Source organism: Oenanthe melanoleuca, chromosome 11 (genome assembly GCF_029582105.1).
Source record: "Oenanthe melanoleuca isolate GR-GAL-2019-014 chromosome 11, OMel1.0, whole genome shotgun sequence".
In the NCBI taxonomy this organism is placed as follows: Eukaryota; Metazoa; Chordata; class Aves; order Passeriformes; family Muscicapidae; genus Oenanthe; species Oenanthe melanoleuca.
Genome location: NC_079345.1, coordinates 7,435,068 through 7,455,526, shown reverse-complemented (window position 1 = coordinate 7,455,526; position 20,459 = coordinate 7,435,068). Strand labels below are relative to the sequence as shown.

Sequence of the window (20,459 nt, the reverse complement as noted above, 5' to 3'; positions counted from 1 at the left end):
GGCAGTGAGTTTGGGATGCAGCTCTCTGCTACAACCCTGCCTTGAGACCTTCATCTTTCTTCCCAAAAGCCATCCAAAATATCAGGATAACCCTTCATCATAAACAAGAGATGAAAGGGAATAGTTCCCTTAGGTCACCAGGACATTGTCTCTACTAGAAACTGACTGCTGCAGATTCTTATCTCTCGGTCCCCCACCTTTTCTCCAAAATATCTGGGACCTGTACTGGCATAGGTGACCAGAAGTCATGACACAGCGTTTTTATGTCCTGATTGTGATCCTGAAATCTACCTGATGGTTTTCCACCTCTTTGACAGCAAGAATATAGAAAGCATCTGTCACAGGAGACTCATTTAAGGAGAGATAATGGTTAGAACCAAGATGGTTGGAGAAGACTACCAAGGGGAAGCTGCACTCAAGAGCCATGTCACACCTCTCATACTCAAGCTACTGAATTATTCAAGGCTGGACCAGGCTCTTGCAGATTTTTCCAGTGTGCACAGAGCTGCTGTGCATCTTGTTTGATAAGAAATCCTAAGGGGCAGATTTCTCATGGTATAATTTGCAAGTAGAGCTGTGGCTTAATAGGATTTGATCTTCCCCAGGACACACGTTGTAAGGGTGAGATGAGGAGGCTGCAGCCTCTCAGAGCCCTGCAGGGATCTGACTGCTTGATCTGCCTCACGTAATAGATGCTGGGGGCTGCAAATTGCATTTCACTTTGATGTTGAAAACAACAGCCGAGGGCCAAATGCTCAGACACACAGAACTGAGGGGAAGGAAGGACCCAGAGCATGAGAAGTTTGGGAGAGATGTCCAAGGGAGCAGCATCCCAGTTCATTTAAGCCAGCCTGAATGAACACTGTATTTGGTTTTCCTACAAAACCATCTCCCCTGGCAGCTGCATAGCCTGTCACGCTCCCAGTACAGGGCTTCAGATGGAAGAGGAGAATGAAACCTTGACCCAGTAATACCTCCCCACCAAATGCATGCATTGCCTGCACAGGATGGTGAAAAAGAAACCTCAGGGTAATGCATGTTTTCAGAGGCATGAGGCCAAAAGCACAGCACAGGGAACTGGTGCCTGAAGCTGGGCAGTTTGGAGGTGGCTTTGATGCTGTCACATCCCACCAGCCCCATGCTGCTGTGAGGTATGTTGGCAGGATGCAGGGTGCCACAGGTTGCCACAGCACTGTTAAGTCTGCTGATGCTGGACTTCTAACAGCACAGTAGAAATTTGCTTCTACAAGCAATTTCCAATCTGGTTTGTGTCAAAATCACTCATTAAAACCCCATTTCCACCACTGTTCATGATGCAGTACCTGGATAGAGCCTGGGTGGCTCAAGCCAAAACCCACCAGAGCAGAGCCTGGGAGGCGCTGGGAGCACAGGGCTGACCTGGAGCCAGGCAGCCCCCAGCCACAGTGTGCACCTCTGCCTGTGGCTCCGCTGGGCTCAGATCTCACTAGAAGGGACTGCAGCTGGGAAAAACTCCTCACCAGCTACCCTCTATCCACAGCTGCTGAGATAAACCCTTTAGGGGGGTTGCTGATGGAGCAGCTCCTTTACTCAGCACAAAACACAAGCACCACCATAAAAGGTGAGAGATCTGATGCACATGGGAAATTGGGCTAAAAATCTCTTGCCAATCCTCTGGGTTACCCCCTTCCAGGGGTTATGGCAGCAGCTGAGCACTGCTGCAGCTCCAGAGGCAGGCTCCCAGCTCAGCCTGGCTCGCCCTAATCCCCAGGCAGGAGGGAGCAGAGCAGCAGTGATGGCATTGCGTTAATGTGATCCTCTGGGCCTGCCACGTGGGCTCCAGCGCCGGCATCTGCGGCAGGGCAGATGTCAGATGCAATCACTTCCATCTAACCCACTACCCCAGATTCTCTTCGGGAGGATGAGCCTGGCCCTGGCACCGCCCCCACTGTTCGCCTGTGACAGTGAGAACATGTTTTTAGGGCAAACTGAGCAATGATGGGGGCTGTGCCAGGCTCTCACCTCTGGATACTGGGAGTCTGCTCAAGCTCAGTGGTGGGGCAGAAAACCCACCCCCCAGCACATCCCCCCATCTCAGAAAGCACCCTCCAGCATGGGAACTGACTTTACTTTCCCACTACATTCAACCCACAGCAATGCTTTTCACTCCATATCCTTTATCAACTCATTTTCATACTTCTGCCCTTTCTTCAAGGGCTTCTGCCATCTCTCTCCTCAGCAGTTGCCTTTTCTCTGCCAGCGCCTGAGCTGTCATCTTTCTCCTGGCCTCCTGCCTGGCCCAGCTGCTTTCCTGACCCCATTTTCAGACAAGGTTAAGGTCCAGGCCAGGCTCTAGCCTTTAGGCAAGCCCAGAAAATGGCCTTGCCAAGGGTGGAAATATCCAGGTTCTTTCACTGTGGTCCAAGTCACAAGGGCAGCTCCCATACAGGCTGGCAGCTGTGCTGCTCAACAGGCTCAAGCCAGCGGCCAGGAGGTAAATAGCTCCTCTCTGCTATTGGTCCTACGTGCTGTCACTTTCTTGTCCTTCATTGCTCTCATTTCAGTGCTCTTGGCTTCTTTCTGCTTACTGCAGTTTCCAAGATCTTCCAGGGAAGCGATGAGGCCAAGGTCTGGGCAGAGGCATCCCATCCAACAAGCTGTAGATCACTGTGACAAGGGCTGGGGCAGTGTGCCTGAGGTTCCCCTCCAGTTCATCCACCCAAGCATGCAGTGGGAACAGCAAAGGGAAGCCATCTCCTCCCTCCAGGCTGGAGGGAAGGGCCAGGAAGAACAACCCTGGACCTAAAAGCTGTGCAAGACAAGCTGCTGGAGAAAGGGACTCCAAGGCAGGCTTGGTGCCTTAGCTCACAGCAAGCCATCATGCTGCCTTCAGCCAATCATCCCCTGCGTGCTGCAGAGCACTTAACACCATTCCCATCTTCCACCAAAGTATTCCCACCTCCATGAATTCCCCAGCTGCATCTTCAAGGTGAATCAGGCTCTAGGAATGGGGGTACAGCAACTTCCAACATGAGATTTAGCTTCATAGCAAGCACTAACTACCACATTTAAAAGCCTGGTCTAAATGCAGGCTTGGGCAGCTCAGCCACATGGCAGCCACTCGCCCTTTCTGCAAAGCAACACACAACTTTACGTGTCCATGTTCTGCTGAACACCAACTAATGCATGAAGCCCTCCTTGCATCAGGAAGGCTCTTGTTGGAGATCTCATGTCCCTTATCTAGCCTGGTGACAGATGTGGTCCCATCAACCTTGTCTCATCACCCATACATCCTAACACTGACCGCTTCCAGCTGTACCTGACCCTTTGCCCAGCAGCACCATCAAGAAGTTCTCAAACTGCCCAGGTCTTGTTTTGAAACATCAATGCAGTTACAAGAGCCTAAAAAGCACTTTCCAGCTGTTTTGGTCCACTGACGCAGGACAGACATCTGGATCTTCTCCTGTGGCAGCTCAGACCGACGGAAGGAAGCCCGGGCTCTGCTCCAGCAGCCACGCTTCCACCTCCCCTTCCTGATCCAGGCTCACACCAGCTAACACAGCAGCAGCACTTTCAGCCAGGCCATGAGAAGGATCCAGTGCCTTTGAAATGTGGTTCTGGTGCACTTCTAGTGACAATTTTTGCAGAAGCTGGAAGTGGAGTTGCCCATCTGGATGGGGAACCCCAAAACCCCTCCAGCCCTGCGTAGCCAAGCTCTCCCAACAGCCAGATTCTGTCTTGGTGCAGACATGATCTCCATCTCTTAGTGGATGCCACCAGGAAACTCCCTCCAAGTAAAGCTGGAAAACACTTGGGAAGCATTTTGGAGCACGTTTTAGGAGCACGTGTCAGTTTGTGGCCACAGGAATGTGCCCAGCATCCATGTATTGAGCATTCAGGCCTTGCCATCTTCTTGGATGGCATCTTCCCAGAACATGGCCCTCTGCAGATGCCAGGCCATGATCTCCTCTGCCTCCATTGACCAAGGTCCTCCCTTCCCTGCTGCTGCAGCACTGTCCCTCTGCAGCCAGCTGGGGAGGGCAGGGGAAGGGGGCGTGAGAGCTGCATGCCTGGCTCTCAGCCATGCTCCATCACTTGCTCACTGGGGGAGGCTGGGGGAAGGGGAGGGGGGGGTGGGGAACGAACAAAAACAGAAGCAAAGAGTGACTTCATCTTAAAAGGCAGCTGCAACTTCCTCTGTTTGCAGGCTTTCCAGCTTTTCCCAGCAACACAACAGCTTCCTGCAGTCCTGCCTTGACACCCAGTGGGCATTCAGCGTGCTGGCAGCTGCTGCTCCCCGGTGTGAATTATGGCTGCTAATGGCCACGGATGCCAGTTCCTGCTTTCCCTCAGCTCCAGAGCCAAGGCAGGCAGCCTGAGCCATGGATGGAGCACCAGGCAGATGTCCAGAGCTCCTGTCAGCCACGTACAGCCCTCCCCCAACTCCTGTGCAGCCCCCCACAACAGATGCCTTGGTGAAAATGTTTCAGGTCCCAACAGTGGTTCAGCAGAGAGGTCACACACAGTAGGTAAACCCCAACGTAAAGCCTGGAGTTTCCTGTTGAAAAGGGCTTAAGAGGGCTCAAGAAACAGTCCCTCTGGAAAACCAGGTATCTTAAAGATATGGAGGGCCATGCCTTCTGTCCCAGATGGTTTTCCCTGGTGCTTGAGTTGCTGACAGGACACTTCAGCTCAAGCAGCTGTTCTCCTTCCGGCTCTCAGAGACATTGGGAAAAGTCATTCCAGCTCTCCCAGCTTCTGTCCCTCTTCAGTTTTCATTCCCTCTCTCCCTCATGCAAGACCTTCAGCATAGAGACATGACTGTCATTTCTCTTCCCGATTAAATTCTTCTTTTTCTTTCTCCACCCAGTTCCCCATTTCAGCCCTATGCACATCTACTTCTGAACTTGCTAAATTTTAAGGGTTGAGCAGGGTCAGGACACAGCAACCACAAAAAACCCAGGGAAAATCATTTAAGTGGCATAAACCAGCATTTAGATGCAAATTAAATGACCTGTACTTCCAAGAGAAAAAAAAAAATTAATGGCATCATTTAGACTAAGGAGTAGCTAGGCTGTGCAGAAATGCAAAAAAGGAACAGAGAGTACAGACCATCAACCTGAAAAGCTGATGCCTGCACTGCTCTGGGATGTATTGTGATGGGCATCACGCTGGTAGGATGCAGCTAAAGCAAGGCATCCTATTTTGGGGATCACAACAACAAATAAAAATAAGCATCAGCACAATGAGTGTTGGAAATCACTACCTCTTGACTAAAGGAACTGCAGGCAGCAGGAGGAAAGGAAAGCTATTAGAACAGCTAGATTTGTCCCCCAATTCAGACAGCTGGGTGGGAAGAAAGGTATCTGCAGGAGAGATCATGCTGGGCACAGAACCAGTGCAGGGCTGACAAGTGCCACAAAAGGCTGGCAGGAGGCCAAGACCTATGCAGCCCTAGGTCCAGCCCCAGAGACCTGTGCCATGGTAGGCTGCCAAGAGCGCAGCTTGGAACAGGGTCAGACTCTTCAGGGAAGAAACACCTCAGTTCATCATAAAGTCAAGACATTTTGGCGCAAATACATCAGAGAGAAGCAGGCAGCTCCTAGAGCACCCCCAGTCATCCACCCTACTGGGATCCAAGAGACCCCAACTGCCTCACAGCCCAGCCTAGCCTCTGTCAGTCATTGTACCCCAAGAAGCCTTCCCTTCTTCTCAAGCCCCTCTGAAGCAACAAACAGACCCTACCTGGTTACTGTGAAGACACCACTGTTGCTGGAGTCACCAGACGCATCCAGAGAACCTGGGGGCAGAAAAACAGGAGACACAGCAATTGGCACGATGGGGAAGGTAGACAGCAGAACTGGGAGGCTGGAGAGCAGCTGCATGACCTTCTGCAAAGACATCACCACTCATTGTCTGAGGGTCCAGGGATCCAAGACCCTTCTGCCTGCAGTGAGCATTTTACACTCCTTATCAAGCACTTCTCTGCTGCCAGACAAGCTGGTACAGAACTGCACTTACCCAGCAAAATGCAGACAGGCAGAGCTTCAGACCTCTGCCCCAAATTGGGTCCCCTGCTCTGTAACAGAGACCCAGATACATCCTGTTGATGGTTTCAACCATTCTCAAAGAAGTAGCTCAGAACTGTAGAGCTGCCTTTGACTCTTTTGATTTCAATATTTAAATATACCACATGCAACTGAAGGTAGAATTCAACTTAGGACATCTCCGCTTGGCCATGGCCTGAAACCATGTTGAAGCCAAGTGACTCAAACAGCTTTCAAACAGCTTTCCAACCTCTGCTCCATGCTAAAACTGGGTCTTACAAGCACGGTGACAAAGCATGACAAGATGAACTTGACTCTTTGTGCCCCCTTGTGCCAACAGCCTCTACTCACACAATCAACATCACCACATCAGCACACCCAAGGAACATTGCTGAGTTTCTTTCAGAAAGGCATGACAATTTTACCTGATCCCGACTGCTTCAAGGTGCAATTTGACACCAGAGGGATTGAGAATAAAGCAATTAAGCTTTCTGTTGATATTTTAAAGCTCTTCTGTGATAGATTTTAATACAAGAAGGTATTCTGGGGACAAATAAGGAATAATAGAGTTTTTGCTGCTGGGCTACAGCAGTATATTTTTCTGCTTTATCTCTTCTAGTAAAAAAAACTTGTATAGAGTTAAGTAATGAAAGCTTTTGCATCTTTACTGAAGACTAAGACGCTTCTTTAGACTGATATTTTGAGGTGCCTGGGTCCATGTTACAGATAGAAACAAAAAAAAAAAAAAAAAAAAAACAAAAAAAAAACTGGAGGAAAAGGAATGTTGCATTGGCCGGGAATCGAACCCGGGCCTCCCGCGTGGCAGGCGAGAATTCTACCACTGAACCACCAATGCTGCCCTGTGTGCTGCCCCCGTGCCTGTGGCCTCCTCCCGCCACCCCAACTGCTGTCACAACCCCCCCACTGCCTCCCACCCGTGTCCCTGCAGCGATTGACCCCCTGCCCCAGCAGCTCCCCGCCTCCCCCTGCTGCTGTCAGACATGAAAATCCTTCAGTCTTAATCCCATCCTCCTGCTCCCTCTCACGGCAGGATTTTTCAAAAGCCACTGGTGGACGTGTTACAGGAGAGGAGAGCACAGGGCTGAAAGTGCAGCTTTAGAACCCAGACGAGCCCCTGTGATTTAAACATTACCACATATTTCATACACCTGGACAAGGATGTTTTATGCCAGAAGAAATGTTTAGTCATGCCAGGACGACAGCATCCAAAGGCTGCTGAAGGGCTAACACCACTGCTGTTCCCAAGCATTGATTTATGGGGATCACACAGTTTCTTTTCACTTGAACCCTCCTTCAGGTCTCCCATCCCACTTGAAAACTTTCAACTTTTATGTTGTGGAAATTTTAGGACTGGGACAATACCTGCCAGATGGTCTGGAGAGCACCATGAATCTGGAAATGATCTGAAGTTCTTTTCTTTTCTGTTCTCTATCCTTCCCCACCACACACATCCCCCATGCACATGCTGATGCTCTCCCAGGACTAACACAGCTCTCTGAGCTTTTCTTTGAATGATGATGCCTACTCTCAAACTGAAATGATAAGTTGAAAGGGAGCTCACTAGGGCACACAGCACTGCAGCACCACTTGGGCTCCAGGTCAGAGCAATGACCCTCTCATGCAGCCTGCAACAAGTGTGTCTGTCTCAGCAGAGGATCATCTGTGCAACAGGTCTCCAAATAAAGCATAGAGATCCCATGTACTCTGAACTGCTTCAGGACACCAAACCAACTCAAGAACTTTTCTTGAGAATATTCCCCTGACCTTCCTTACACTTTTACTGGCCCAAACCAACTAGGACTCACCAGTGGTCACTGCCTCTGGTTTGGAGAGGGACTCCTCCGAGGTGGCCTCAGCTGGTATAGCCATTGATGGCTTGGCCTCATCCATTTCATCATCCTCAGGGATGACCAGCTTCATCAGGCTCTGGTTGCACACATTAGCCACCTCCTTGATGTCTGAGTGAAGGCAGTGTAAGGAACATGCAGTCCCACACAATGGGCAGGTGCCAGCCACAGAGAAGCCACTGCAGCACCACCAGAGCTGCCCCAGACCAGCTACTGGAAGCCCCCTCACATCCAAAGGGCCAGTGTGGGTCTTAGCACTTGGTGGGTGAACTTCTCCTGGACCTGCACCCCAAAGGCAGGAAACAGGCATTGGAACATGCACTTCCCTGTGGGATGCTGTAGCAGGGATGGAATGGGAGCAGCTCTGAGTACAAGGATACTCTTTTTGCGATCATCGTAGGAGAGACACGGCAGGACAGCGGTCAGGATCCCTGAGGAGTACGGCAGCATCACCCGGCCAGCCAGCTGGATGAACTCCCGCATCCAGCACATGGCTGTCAGCTGGATCAGGTCATCTGGAAGACATGGGACAAGCAAAGGTGAGGGAAAGGGCAGCACTGGCTCCACAGGCCAAGGACCACCTGCAAGCAAGGAGCTCCCTCTGCTCCATCCCAAGAGAATCTCACCCAAGACAGTTTAGTCCCCCAGGCGATCAGCAAGACCTGAACCTCCAGTGAGCTTGAGAAATCATGAGGTTTCAGTTAATCCATTTCAACCCATAAATCAGGTTTCCTCATTTATAAGTATTCTGTCAAGCTTCCCAATGCATAAGGGTATTTTTTCAGTCAAACCCATTGCAGCTGTGTGTCTGGGTCAAGTATCATTCCCAGAGCTGGGGTTTTAACAACCTCCCTAAATTCTGGAAAAGGCACCACTGCCATGGCACTCTGCTGATGCAAGGCCAGATTTTAAGCCTGAATAGTGTAAATTCATTGTGAGTTAGTTTAATCAAGAGCAACCAATCTCGGTTCTATCTATGCTTTTCTATTTCCCAGGAAATCCACTCCACAATTCAGCAACATTTAAAGAGCACAGTGAGCAGAACTTGGGAACAAGATCCCTCTCATGAAACACATCCAGCTGCATCTGTAACCCTCTCCTCTGCCTACACAGCAGACCCACGGGAGCCAGAGCGCAGCACTGGCAAAAAGCCCACACACATCCTTAACTCTCTGATCTATGCACCAAGTGCCACCAGAGGTTACAGTAAGACTTTAAGGAGATCCTCTTAGAAGCGATGGATATTCACAGGTGCCAAATATATTTTAGGTCACTCCATTTTGAAGGATGCCAGACCTGTGTTATGGCTGGGGGATTTGCAGTACAAAAGCAGTTGTGCCAACTACAGAAGAGCTCCCTGCTCCCTCCATTCAGTGGGATTTCCATGAATAGTGACAAAGAAAAGGTGAGCAGCTGAACTGGTGAACAGCCTGCTGGAAAACTCCTGGCCTGAATCTATAGTTGGCACCACAAACCAGGAAAGTGGTGCTAGTGCCTGGTCCTGTGCACTCACCTGCTGCCTGGCAGTGGATCACCAAGATATTGGCCATTTCTGCAAACTTCACGCTGGAGGGATTCTTCTTGATCTCCTTGAGGAATTCCCCAAGAGCCACCTCGCACCTGTGGAGAGGCAGAGCAGCTGGTCAGTGTTCAGTCACCTTAGACAGGGAGAACTTATGGAGACTATCTTCTCCAGGTGCACATGGAAGGATGCTGGTGGTACAGCAGAAGTGTCTCCACAAGAGGCAGGGGCAGGAAAAATGAGGCTGACAAGCTCACCCTGCCCCATAGCAGAGACTGCACACAGGTGCAAGGACAGAGGTGATGGCAGCCAAGAGCCCCCCACAGCTTCCACAACTCCCCCACAACCACCCACGTTCTGTGGATGTGGAGGTGCCTGGGATGAGGAGCAGTGGGGCAGGTGATATCCAAAGCTTTTAGTACTTCTTCCTTGACATGTGGATGCTGGGAAAAAAAAGGTATAGGGAGAATCCAGAAAGGCTTTGCTGAAGGATATGCCCAGGTCAGTCTCACCACTTACTTAAGCTCTACAAAACCTGTCCAGCCACTCTCTCCCAGTACAAAATGCCAAGATCCTTTGGTGTCCCTGAGAACATGCAGACATTCCTGTGCTTCAAAATGATTCTGTCTTGAAACCAGCAGTGTATCTGTGGAGAAAGCTCCCAATCCTTGCTCCTTCTCTCCATCCAGGAGATGCCTTGCCAAGGAAGGCTCTCATGCTGCAAGTTTCTTCAGAGAGTTCATGCCCATCCCAGAAACACACACAAGCCTCTGTGGCTCTGATGTCAGGTGCTGGAAAGGCAACAACTCAACCAAGCCAAAACAGTTTGTCCCCCAGTACAGAGTATGGTGTCCTCCATGGCCATGGGAGGGGGGAGGTCCTTGCCATGGACATTGTGATTCACTGCCCAAGCCAATCTGTCTCCCACCACACACATGGAGCTTCTCTGTAGTCACACACACGAGTTGCAAATCAATAGAAAAAGTGATCGACCAACAGTGAACATGACACAGCACTTGCAACCAGCCAGCCTCCACACTTACATTTTCCGTATCTCCTTGCTGTTGTCTCCCAGGATCTGGAAGAGTCCATCTAAGATTTCTGGTAGGTAATCCAAGAGGTTGATATCAGGCACAGACTCTAAAACCAGGATCTAGATCAGAGAGGAATACAAAAGAGGTGAGTTTGGGAGACATCGACTAACATCACCAGCACAAATCTGGCAGGATACTAAGGAATGCAGAGTTGAGCTGTGTGGGATAGGGGGAAGGAAAAGAGAACACTGTGGAGTCGCCTATCTTGGGAAGCAGCTGAACTAGCACAGCAAGCAAGCAATCAGCCTGCAGCAGTGCTACATTTCCAATCATTACTCTGCAAAACAAAGCAGGGATCGGGAATGACTGCCAAGACACATCCAGGCAGACCTGGGGTGGCAACAGTATGGCTGAGAGAGAGCACAGGGGAACACATCTCCCCAGACACCAGCTAGGCACCAAGAGCTGCTGCCTTGCACAGAAAGGAGAGATCAAGTGGAGATTCCTTGCCTCCTGGAGAGCAACATCTCTCCATCACCTCTGCATCAGGGAGAGCAGCCTAGCACAGACTGTTGGGAGACTGTAACCTCTAAAGCAGAGTATGTCTATTCATACAAGCAACACTTTAAGTGTACTTTCCATGGTGTGCCATGTCTTGAACAGGTTGACAGAAGTGCAGTGCCATGTCCCTGCCACTGCAACAAGGTCAAAGGGAGCTGGCCTTTTAAAGAAGCAGGTAAAAAATTCTGCTGACTTAAAAACCTGCCCAAATAAATCCAGGTGTCTGAGCTAAACATTGCTGTGGATATCTGCAGTTTGCTTGGACATGGGAAATGGATGGGACACAATGTCCTGGAGTTCAGACTGGCAGGCACACACAGCACCCCCTGTACCTACCCAGGATATGATGAACTGGCGGGCGTACTGGTTGTTGGAGTAAATCCTCTCACGCAGCAGTGGGATGAAGCCTACCAGGTCAAACTGGTTGCTCTCTGTCACGATATCCTGCAGAGCCCAAGCAGAGGGTGTTAGAATTACTGCCAGCATGCATCCATGCAGCAACCCTAACCCAGTCTTTTTAAGCCACGTGACAGGAAAAAGATGATAAGCATGAGTCTGCAGGTCAGGAGACCTGGGGAGAAGGAATCATGCAGTTTATCCAGGCAATGAGCTGTCAATCTTCCTCAGGCAGAGACTAATTCTGAGCAGGACACAGAGAGAGATGCTCCTGCCTGCTGTGCACCAGCCTGGCTGAACAGAAAGACAGGAAGCTTCTCTGATTCATGCCTCAGTGCTGTGCTGCACACATGAGCAAGCACTTCTGATGTAGCCACGTGGATTGCGGTGGAGAGCCCCATGACTTCCCTTTACAGCTGTTTCCACACGCTTGGTGGATTTTGCTGCACAGCCGAGTCCCGGCCTTGGTGCAGTGGAGCAGATCTCCCAACAGAGTGGGTTAACTGCTGTGATAACAAGGAGCAAGGGCAGGACCTGGTAGGAAGCTGCTCACCTCTGAACAGCAGCAGAAAAAGAACTGGGAGGTCTGTGGCAGTAAAAGCCTGTCAGCAGGCAGAACAGGAACAGGAACCAAGCCCACACCCTGAAGCAGCAGCAGTAGCTCCACTCACATCACAACTCCCTCAGGCAAGGGAGGGAGCGCAGAGGAACAGCCCTCCTGCTGCCTGGCACAGCACTGCAGCCCTCAGACTCAAATCTTGCTTCCACCAGCTCCCACGAGCTGAATGCACACATGACACTGCGATAACCCACCAGCCCCTCCATCCAGCTGCCTGAGAAGGCCACCAGAGCCTTGATCGAAGATGCAGCAGTCAGCGAGACAAAAATGTTTTGACAGCAGCCACAGGACACTTGGGATGGCTTTAGCAGCTGCAGCCTTGGGGACTGACATATCCCCAGCCAGGACATGGCTCCAACTTGCACCAAGGACTCTCGGAGAGCAAAAATACCTTGAGAAGCCGATCAAGAAGCTCGGAGCCACTTTTGACATTTGGGTCAGGATCAGCAGCCAGCTGTGAAAGACAGTAACAAAGAGACATTGCAACAGTGTGTCCCAGGCCTGCCCCCTGCCCTGCAGCACAGCTCCCAGTAGGCTCACAGGACTGTTACTCTCCTCTGACAATACAGGGACAGACATAGAGAAGTCCCTTTATCTCCAGCTTCTCATCAGGCTCCAAAAAATTCTCCTGAGAGACTTCCTAAGGGGGAGATCAAGCACACATTGCCTCCCCCAGCTACGCAGGTTTTCATGGGCCAGCAGTCACAACTCTCAAAGAACAAAGAAATGCAGGTTACCATGAAAATCTGCAAAGGCAGACACACACAGACAAAGTTTTGACGCTACAGACCCAACAAAGCCAAATTGCTGCAGAGCCACTTTGCCTGCAGCAGTTCTCTCAGCCTCATTTTCTAATACCATTCAACAAGGAGCAGGAGAATACATCCTGGAGGTGAGGACAGAGAACAAGATATCTTACAGTCAATTTCATACCCACAGTATCAGTGGCTACTGTGTAGAAACTGCTCATTTTGCTGATCCTTGTGGGTCCCTTCCAACTCAGAATATTCTGTGATTCTGTCCTTCAGACCTGTCTGGGTCAAAGTAAACCAGTTTGCTTGGAAAGAAAACCTTGGACAACTTGGTTTGACTTGGAGATGATGAGGACTAGTCCTCAAGAAGCACATGGGAGTTAAGAGGAAGCTTCTTACCTTGCTGAGGCCATCAAAGAGCACATTGAAGTGTGGGAGGACAGAGCCCCTGGCCACCTTGACAATGTTGTAGAGAGCCTCGCAGGCATAGTAGCGCAGTCGACTGTCAGCATCATTGAAACACGTCAGCACCGGCTCGATCAGCTCCTTCAGGTACAGCCCAGAGTCCTGGGGGGCACAAGGACACTGGTTAGCTAAGGACCATGCCACAGAGACTGGGAAGAGATGGCACTGCCCTGGAACACTCTGCAAATACTCAGGCTTGTGATGGCTTTAGTGGACCTATGCTGGGCAGGATTTACTAATTAATTTTGAATTTTATTACTGAATTTTGTTATTCAGGTACAGTGAGAAACAATCAGGTTTGTTGGCATATGCCTCATCTCCTGCCTGCAAGGCAGAGGGAGCCAGGGATGGATTTCTGTGTGGGCCTGTGGCAGTAGTGCACAGCAGGAGATGGAAGTGCTGCAACTCTTGTCAGCTCTTTTAACCCAAATTAGTACCCAACCTGCTGAGTCTAGTCCTACTGCTGGAGACTGAGGAGGGACAGAAGCCCTTTAACCACGCCTAGGCAGCTGCCAAAATGTAACCCAGGCCAGAAAGTGCTCCTGGGCCCAAAGAGTGTGGCTGGGTGTGCTGGGAAAGTCCAGCACATGGCAGCTGTAGGCTGCAATGCAGAGGGCAGCCTGGGAGCTGTGGGACCACCAGCCTGACTCCTCCCATCACACTGACCCAAGAGGAGCTGCTGTTCTCTCACCACAACCTGCACAAGCCAAAAATCCCACCACACCTACCTTGCCCAGGGCAATGGAGCAAGCAGCAAGGCCAATGAGTCCCCCTTTCCGGCTGTGGGGGTGCTGGGAGAGGGCAAACTCCTGTGACAGGATCTGGATCACGTGTTTGATCTGGGATGTGTTGTTCTGAGCCACAAACTCTCGCACCAGCCTGGGGAGATGAGAGAAAAGCACACAGGGAGGTCAGGTTCTGCCTGATAAAAACTTTGAGGGGCTTGGTGACAGACAGGGACTTTCAGCCACAAAAAACACCAGAGAAAGCAGTACTGAAATGGGGAATGCTGAAGGATCCCAAAAGTGAAACCAGAGCTCTCCCCTCCTCCCTGCTCACATCCACCAGCAGCTCTCCGTCTTCATGCTTCTCCAGCCTGCAGCCTCCTACACTGTTCACAAAATCTGAGACCAGGATGTGCTCTCAAGAGCCAACCCAGTGCAGCTATGTGCATGCAGAGAAGTTACCAGGTCTTCAAACACCCTCTCCAACAGTGCAGGTTTTTGGGGTCATTTATCCCCAGAATGGCACAGGATGGGAGCTCAGCACACATCCAGAGTTCTGGTGGCTTGGTAGTGAATTGCTGCCCACCAGGCCTACACACAGTGCCATGGTTTTGAACACTTCCAGCCACCCACACAGCACTTCAGTTAATATCCTACATACTTAACTTTACTACTAACAGTATATTTCAATACATTCTTAAACAGCCCAACATTTAACAAAAAGCTGACAGAGCTTCCATGTACAATACCTGCTTCTCCTCAGGAACCTGCAGCTCATTATCCAGAGATAATTACCACATCAGCTGTGGATGAAGAGACTCATATCCCTGCTCCCATCTACAGAATTGCTTCCAGGTCCCAGCTTGCCCACCCAGCTCCTCAGCCTCAGTTTCCTGTTGGCAGAGCCCTTGGCCAGGCAGGGAGGCACGGCCAGCTGTGCAGGCAGCTGTGCAGACGACAGCTGGAGCATTGGTGGTTCAGTGGTAGAATTCTCGCCTGCCACGCGGGAGGCCCGGGTTCGATTCCCGGCCAATGCAGTGCTCTTTTGCTCCTTTTTGCTTCCATTTCTACTCATAATGCAGATTTAGGCACCTTGAAAACTCTGCCTAAATAATCATCTTTACCTTAACTGTCAAAAAAGGTGCAAAAGCTTTCACTGCCTAGTTCCATAGAGGGCTTCTTTGGCACTATGTGAATCTCACACTCCCAAACAGGTGCCACTGGCCAGTCACACACTTTATAATCCAGGAAAACCATTACAGAAGATGTTTATGAACTTTTCCTCTCCAAGATTACAAACACCAGCTCTGCTCTCATCTTGCTCTGTACAAAGCAGCTGCTCCCTTTTGCCGTGGGGACTTCAGGCAACCCTAATCTAAAGCCACGTTCTCCAACAGTTACAGCCCGATCCATACCCACAAACTGCTGATTTAGGGAAAATGGCTCCATTTTGAGCCATTCAAGGCATTGGGGTGATCACTTTACTGCCTACATTTCACAGATGCAGCTTTGTTTAAATAGGAATAAGTTTACAGACTTCCTTCATGAGTTTAAAGGACTCAAGATTTAAATAATGAAGTTAAAAGTGCAGTATCATAGCCTACAAGCAGCAGGAGCTGCTCCTGCATTATCAGCTGAAGGAGAAGGAGGCTCCTGAGTAAAGAGCCTCCTGGCTCAATGCCATGGACATGGAAGTGATGCTGTTGGGGCTATTCTGTGATGGGTTTTAGATGAATTAAACCTGTGAAAGCTGTAGAAAAGGCCAGCCTTTGCCTTTTTCCTCCTCATGCTCTTCTCAAGTTGTACTTACAGCTTGATCAGATGAACTGCCTGACCCCAAAGCAGATTTTGGTTGGTGTAAGGCCAGCACAAACCCTTAATCCTGGGGCAGAGTAAGCTGAAGCAGAGCTGCTTGGATAAGGCACAAAGTATCACCCCTCACAAATCAGCAAAGTGATTACTGAAGTACCCCTGAGGCTGGAATTATGAGGATATGAGGAGACTTCAAGAATCCCACTCTGAAACACAGCAATCCACCCACAATAAATTATTCCTATAATAAAGAGACAAAATGAGAGAAAACTGAGCACATCAAACAGCAGAAGGGGCTCACTGGGTTGGGTCTGTACCAGAGCACACACTCACCCTTGTCCCAGGTGCCATTTTTCTCTGCTGACCTCTCACACAGCACCCTCTGTGTTCGAGGCAGGCAGTTCCCACACCACATCCCTCGCTGAATCCTCAGCAGAACGACTCCATCCCCACATCACCGACTGTCCTGAGTGCCTGACTGCTCCCCTTGCAGGCTCAGCGTGGCCACATCTCCCACCCAAAACTCACCCACCAGCTTGGACCATCACTGCCAGCCCTGTGCTGGGCTGCACCCTGAGGCGATGTTTCAGATCTCCTGCAAGAGCTGAGCTCTCAGGCAATGCCCAGGGGGAACACAGTCCTTCCCAGGGGAAGCTGTGGCCAAGCACAGCACCCAGACCAGCACAGGGAGGGTGAAAAGAGGCAAGGAACACATCCAAGCAACACCAGAGGGGCATGGCCACACCAGAAGTGCCTGCAGACCTCTGCCTGGGATGTTCCGAAAGAAAGGTCCCAGATCTGCTGGAACAGCAGATGTGCAGGAGGAACCAAGGGCAACACCCAAATGCCGGGGTGACATTAACACTTTCCATCTCTCTAGCCAGGATCCAGCACGGGACAAGCTTGGGCGAGCCCTAGGGGGAGAGGCGGGATGGCACTATGACTCTGGACGCGCAGCAGAGCAAGCAGTACGTTTCCAAGGAATTCCTACAGTGATGCCGCTCAGGTATTCACCACGCACAGGGCTGTGCAACCGCACCGGGCACGCAGGGTCAGAATGAGCCTTCTGTCAGGGGCTCTCGGGATGCGCCCGGAGCCAGCGGGTCCTCAGTGGCACCCAGGAGCTGGCACACTCGGAGACAAGTTTCAGTGCCCGGTGCGATGGGGCTGGGAGGAAGAGAGGAGGCCCGGGAGAGACCCCTCCTTCTCCAGCACCGCCCACGGCGCTGTCCCCTACAGGGACATCGTGTCACCTCAGCCCTCTCCCGAGGCTGCCGGGCCAGCAGCTCCGGTGCCCCGGACGTGGCGGGATGACCGCCATCCTCGCAGTGCCCAGCTCCCACCGGGCAGCCGGGCCGCGCCCTCCCGCCGCCGGCGCACGGCTGGACCCCCCCAAGCAGCGCGGGCCGGCTCCCGCCACCTCGGGGCCGCAGGGAGCCCCAGCACCGCAACACCGCTCCCCGCCCTTCCGGGGCGTCGGGCCGGGCTCCCTGACCCCTGCACCGGGGCCGCCCGCACCGGCACCGCCCTCATTCCCGCTGCCCTCCCGCCGCTCACTTCTCTATCTCCAGTGCCGCCACCTTCCGCTTCTCGTAGAGTTTGTCGGTGAGCGCCCGCACCACGCCGGGCGTCAGCGGCGACAGGTCCCGCTCCGCGTTCATGGCCCCGCCGCCGCCACCGGCGGCCACGTGACCCCCACCGGGGGCGTGCACACGTGACCCCGCCCCGCCGCACAGCGCCCCCGCGCGGCGCGGAGACACGCGGCACCCCCGCCTCATTAACCCCTGCGGTCATTAACAGGAGCGTCATTAGGGAGAGACGCCTTGGCCCGGGCAGCCCGAGGGGACGCAGTCCCGGTCCTGGGCACAGGTTTATGTCTAAAAGGATTTAGCAGCACTTAATCTTTGATTAGTTTAATGAAGTGATTCGACAGACTTTGCTGTAAACTGCAACAGCCACTCAATTATCTATAAAGTGTTTAAATTAAACTCCTACATGCACCCACGCAGACATACAGGTAGATGTTGATAAATATCCTCAGCTATACCTATTAAAAATTCCCCTCAACTGCCAGGAAATACTTGGATAGAATGCCTTGGTCTTCCTCAGCAGGTGAGGGTTGAGCCTCAAGGTGTGGGGTATTGGAGCAGGTTTGGCTTGAGCCACAGACTGTTTGTGTGTGGCTAAACGTCTCCTGTCCAAAGGATTCCCACTCTTGTGCCAGTGTATCTGGCCACCTCACACTTCACAGGGTGCCTTTTGAAGGAGACCGGGACATCTAATTTCAAGGTCCCTGTGAAGTCCTTGGCACATCCAGCATGGACATCTTGTACCTAGGGAGAATCAAAGTCCAGACTAAACAGGAATTACTGGCAAGGGCAGCATTGATAGCAAAAGGGACAGATGTGGTGAGCAGCTGTGCCAGGAATCTATACCTCGCTGTGGATTTATCTGAGGTTTGATAGAGAAAAGTAGGAACAGAGAGTCCACTTTCCATACCATGGAGCCTTTTCTGCAGGGCTGATGCCCAACTCTCATTCTATCTGCTTTCTGCCAGCTCCTGCCATATGATAAGCTGAGCCAGAGAGGGATTTTGGCTTCTGCTGGCAGGCTATGGGCTCAAGGGCTGCCTGTGTTCAGGCTGGTACCTTCCCACATGCAGCAAAGACCTCAGAGAGTCCACTGATGTCCCCCACAAATAAACCCAAAATGTCTAGAAGAACAGAAAAGCTTCCTACAACTAAGAGGAAACCCTGCAAAGAGTCCATAAGAAAGCCCAAAGAAGAAAACCATGTTTAACATTTGGCTGCTGCTTGGCCAAGTCGAGACCAGAGCACACGTTTTCCCTATCTGGATGATCACACTTTATGGTTAATGAATTTACCTTCTCCACAAAAGTCCTCAAATAAACTGAGAAAAGGGAACACAGATACAGGTGTGAGTACAGGATGGCATGTGGATTGGCCCCACAGTGCCACTGGTCCATCATGGAAAGCCCAGCACGTCTCCCCACTACAAACACAGCACTTAGCACAAAGGTCAAGTAAAATCAGACAGAAAAAAAAATGTACGGAAAGTAATGAGCAGAATGTAATTAAACCACAACTAAATTTAATTAAAATGCAGTAAACAGGGATCAAATACAATCTAATGAAACTGGGACATCACACATGCCCATGAGAGCAAAATGTGAGTTGAGAGACAGGGCAGAAAATCCCCCACGACCTTTCCTGTGTTAAGCTGAAGAGGACAGACTGGTCAGAAAATCACATTTCCAAGAACTCCTCCCTTCCTGTAAAGGGGAAGTCAGTAATTTGCTTAAAAAACTTCTGAGACCTGTTTCCCAAGTCATATTACCATATTTTGGGGGATCTTTCCTTCATGGGACAAACACAAACACAGAACATTCCCTGAGCAGGTCCTCACTTGGACAGGTACAATGCCATCATTACAAAGGACCAGAGGGAGTTTCTTTGAATCACCCAGCAGGTGCCTCTTGAAGCACAGCACAGGCTCCTCTCTACATTACAGAGGCCCAGGCACAGGACCCTCACCCAAGGCAGATGCCCCTCTCCACTGATAGTGAAGGTCAGGCTTTCGGCTTTAGTTCTATGTGGCTGCAGGAGAGGCACAGAAATAATTTCAGCTGGCACTAACCCATTTCCCACAGGGTAAGCAATGCAGCAAAACACCCACTGTGTTCTCCCTGGCAGGTGCTCCTGTACCTCACAAAAAAGCAACCCCTCAGCCCTCTCTCTCCCAGATGATTTAGGGACATTCACTAGAGGAATCTGCTTCAAAGAGACAGAGCCTTCCAGAATAACACTTTAAAATCATTTCACTTAATTGAATCATACAGTACAGCAGGTAAATAATGAGGCACCAGATGAGACATGGCAAATCCCCTGGCTGCAGTGATATGAGACATATGCAACAAGCAGAAGCACAGCATGAAAACAGTACAAAAGCAAGAAGGCAAAAATAAATCAACACTACCATCAGTAAAGATTATTTCCAAGTACATTAAGAAAGGAATTGCTTATTAGGGCAGAAAGCTGACTTCCCTCATTCCAATTCAACCACTAAAGGATTGGGAAAGGCCAGGTCAGAGTTCCACTACAGAGAGCCCAGGGCAGAGCAATTTGGCTTCTCCTGGATAAAGGCTTCAATCACTCTCTTAGGGCAAAATAGCTTAATACACCCCAGGGAATCACCCAGGATCATCTCGTTTTACAGAAACAAGGAGAAAATCATGACTGATAGCTTGCTGGCACAGGAACTGCTTCATCTAAGCCCTTGTCCTTGGAAAGCCCCAGCTCAGCTATAGCACACCCCAAACACTTCCAGCTGGCTACCTAATGTTGCCCTGTCTTCACAGTCATTTACACAGGCTAAACTATCATCCTCATTTTTCTGCTCCGCTCTAACAGCAGTTACTGCCTCCCAGATCATCTCATGCCAAGCACTATGACATTGTGTTACAATTAAAAAAAACCAGTCTCCTGTCTAGAAACACCCTCACTTACTTTACACAGTGCCTCAGGGAAGGCATCCAGGATTGCCAAAGGGACCCGCCCTCCCACCCACAGACTCATTTCCAGCTCAGTCTTACCAAATCCCAACAAGTTTTTTGTGTGGCCCTTCTTGATGCACAGCACCTTCAAGAGCAGACTCCGGAA

At 50.8% G+C, this 20,459-nt stretch overlaps 1 protein-coding gene and 2 non-coding genes across 3 annotated transcripts in view; 1 reads left to right on the top strand and 2 right to left on the bottom strand.

Annotated features, from left to right (window-relative positions):
- VAC14 (VAC14 component of PIKFYVE complex) overlaps window positions 1-17,498 on the bottom strand; it is a 58,469-nt gene extending 40,971 nt beyond the window's left edge. The window contains exons 1-10 of the mRNA XM_056500707.1: window positions 17,338-17,498; window positions 13,972-14,122; window positions 13,178-13,345; window positions 12,418-12,480; window positions 11,348-11,455; window positions 10,460-10,569; window positions 9,408-9,514; window positions 8,275-8,409; window positions 7,853-8,005; window positions 5,725-5,779 (exon numbers count right to left, since the gene is read on the bottom strand). Of these exons, the coding sequence (XP_056356682.1) occupies window positions 5,725-5,779; window positions 7,853-8,005; window positions 8,275-8,409; window positions 9,408-9,514; window positions 10,460-10,569; window positions 11,348-11,455; window positions 12,418-12,480; window positions 13,178-13,345; window positions 13,972-14,122; window positions 17,338-17,441 (1,154 nt within the window). The 5' untranslated portion in view covers window positions 17,442-17,498. The remainder of the gene's footprint in view (window positions 1-5,724; window positions 5,780-7,852; window positions 8,006-8,274; window positions 8,410-9,407; window positions 9,515-10,459; window positions 10,570-11,347; window positions 11,456-12,417; window positions 12,481-13,177; window positions 13,346-13,971; window positions 14,123-17,337) is intronic.
- Window positions 6,812-6,882, bottom strand: TRNAG-GCC (transfer RNA glycine (anticodon GCC)). The gene has a single exon. It is a non-coding gene; the product is annotated as a tRNA-Gly (tRNA).
- On the top strand, window positions 14,935-15,005 carry TRNAG-GCC (transfer RNA glycine (anticodon GCC)). The gene has a single exon. It is a non-coding gene; the product is annotated as a tRNA-Gly (tRNA).
- Window positions 17,499-20,459: the final 2,961 nt, after the last annotated feature.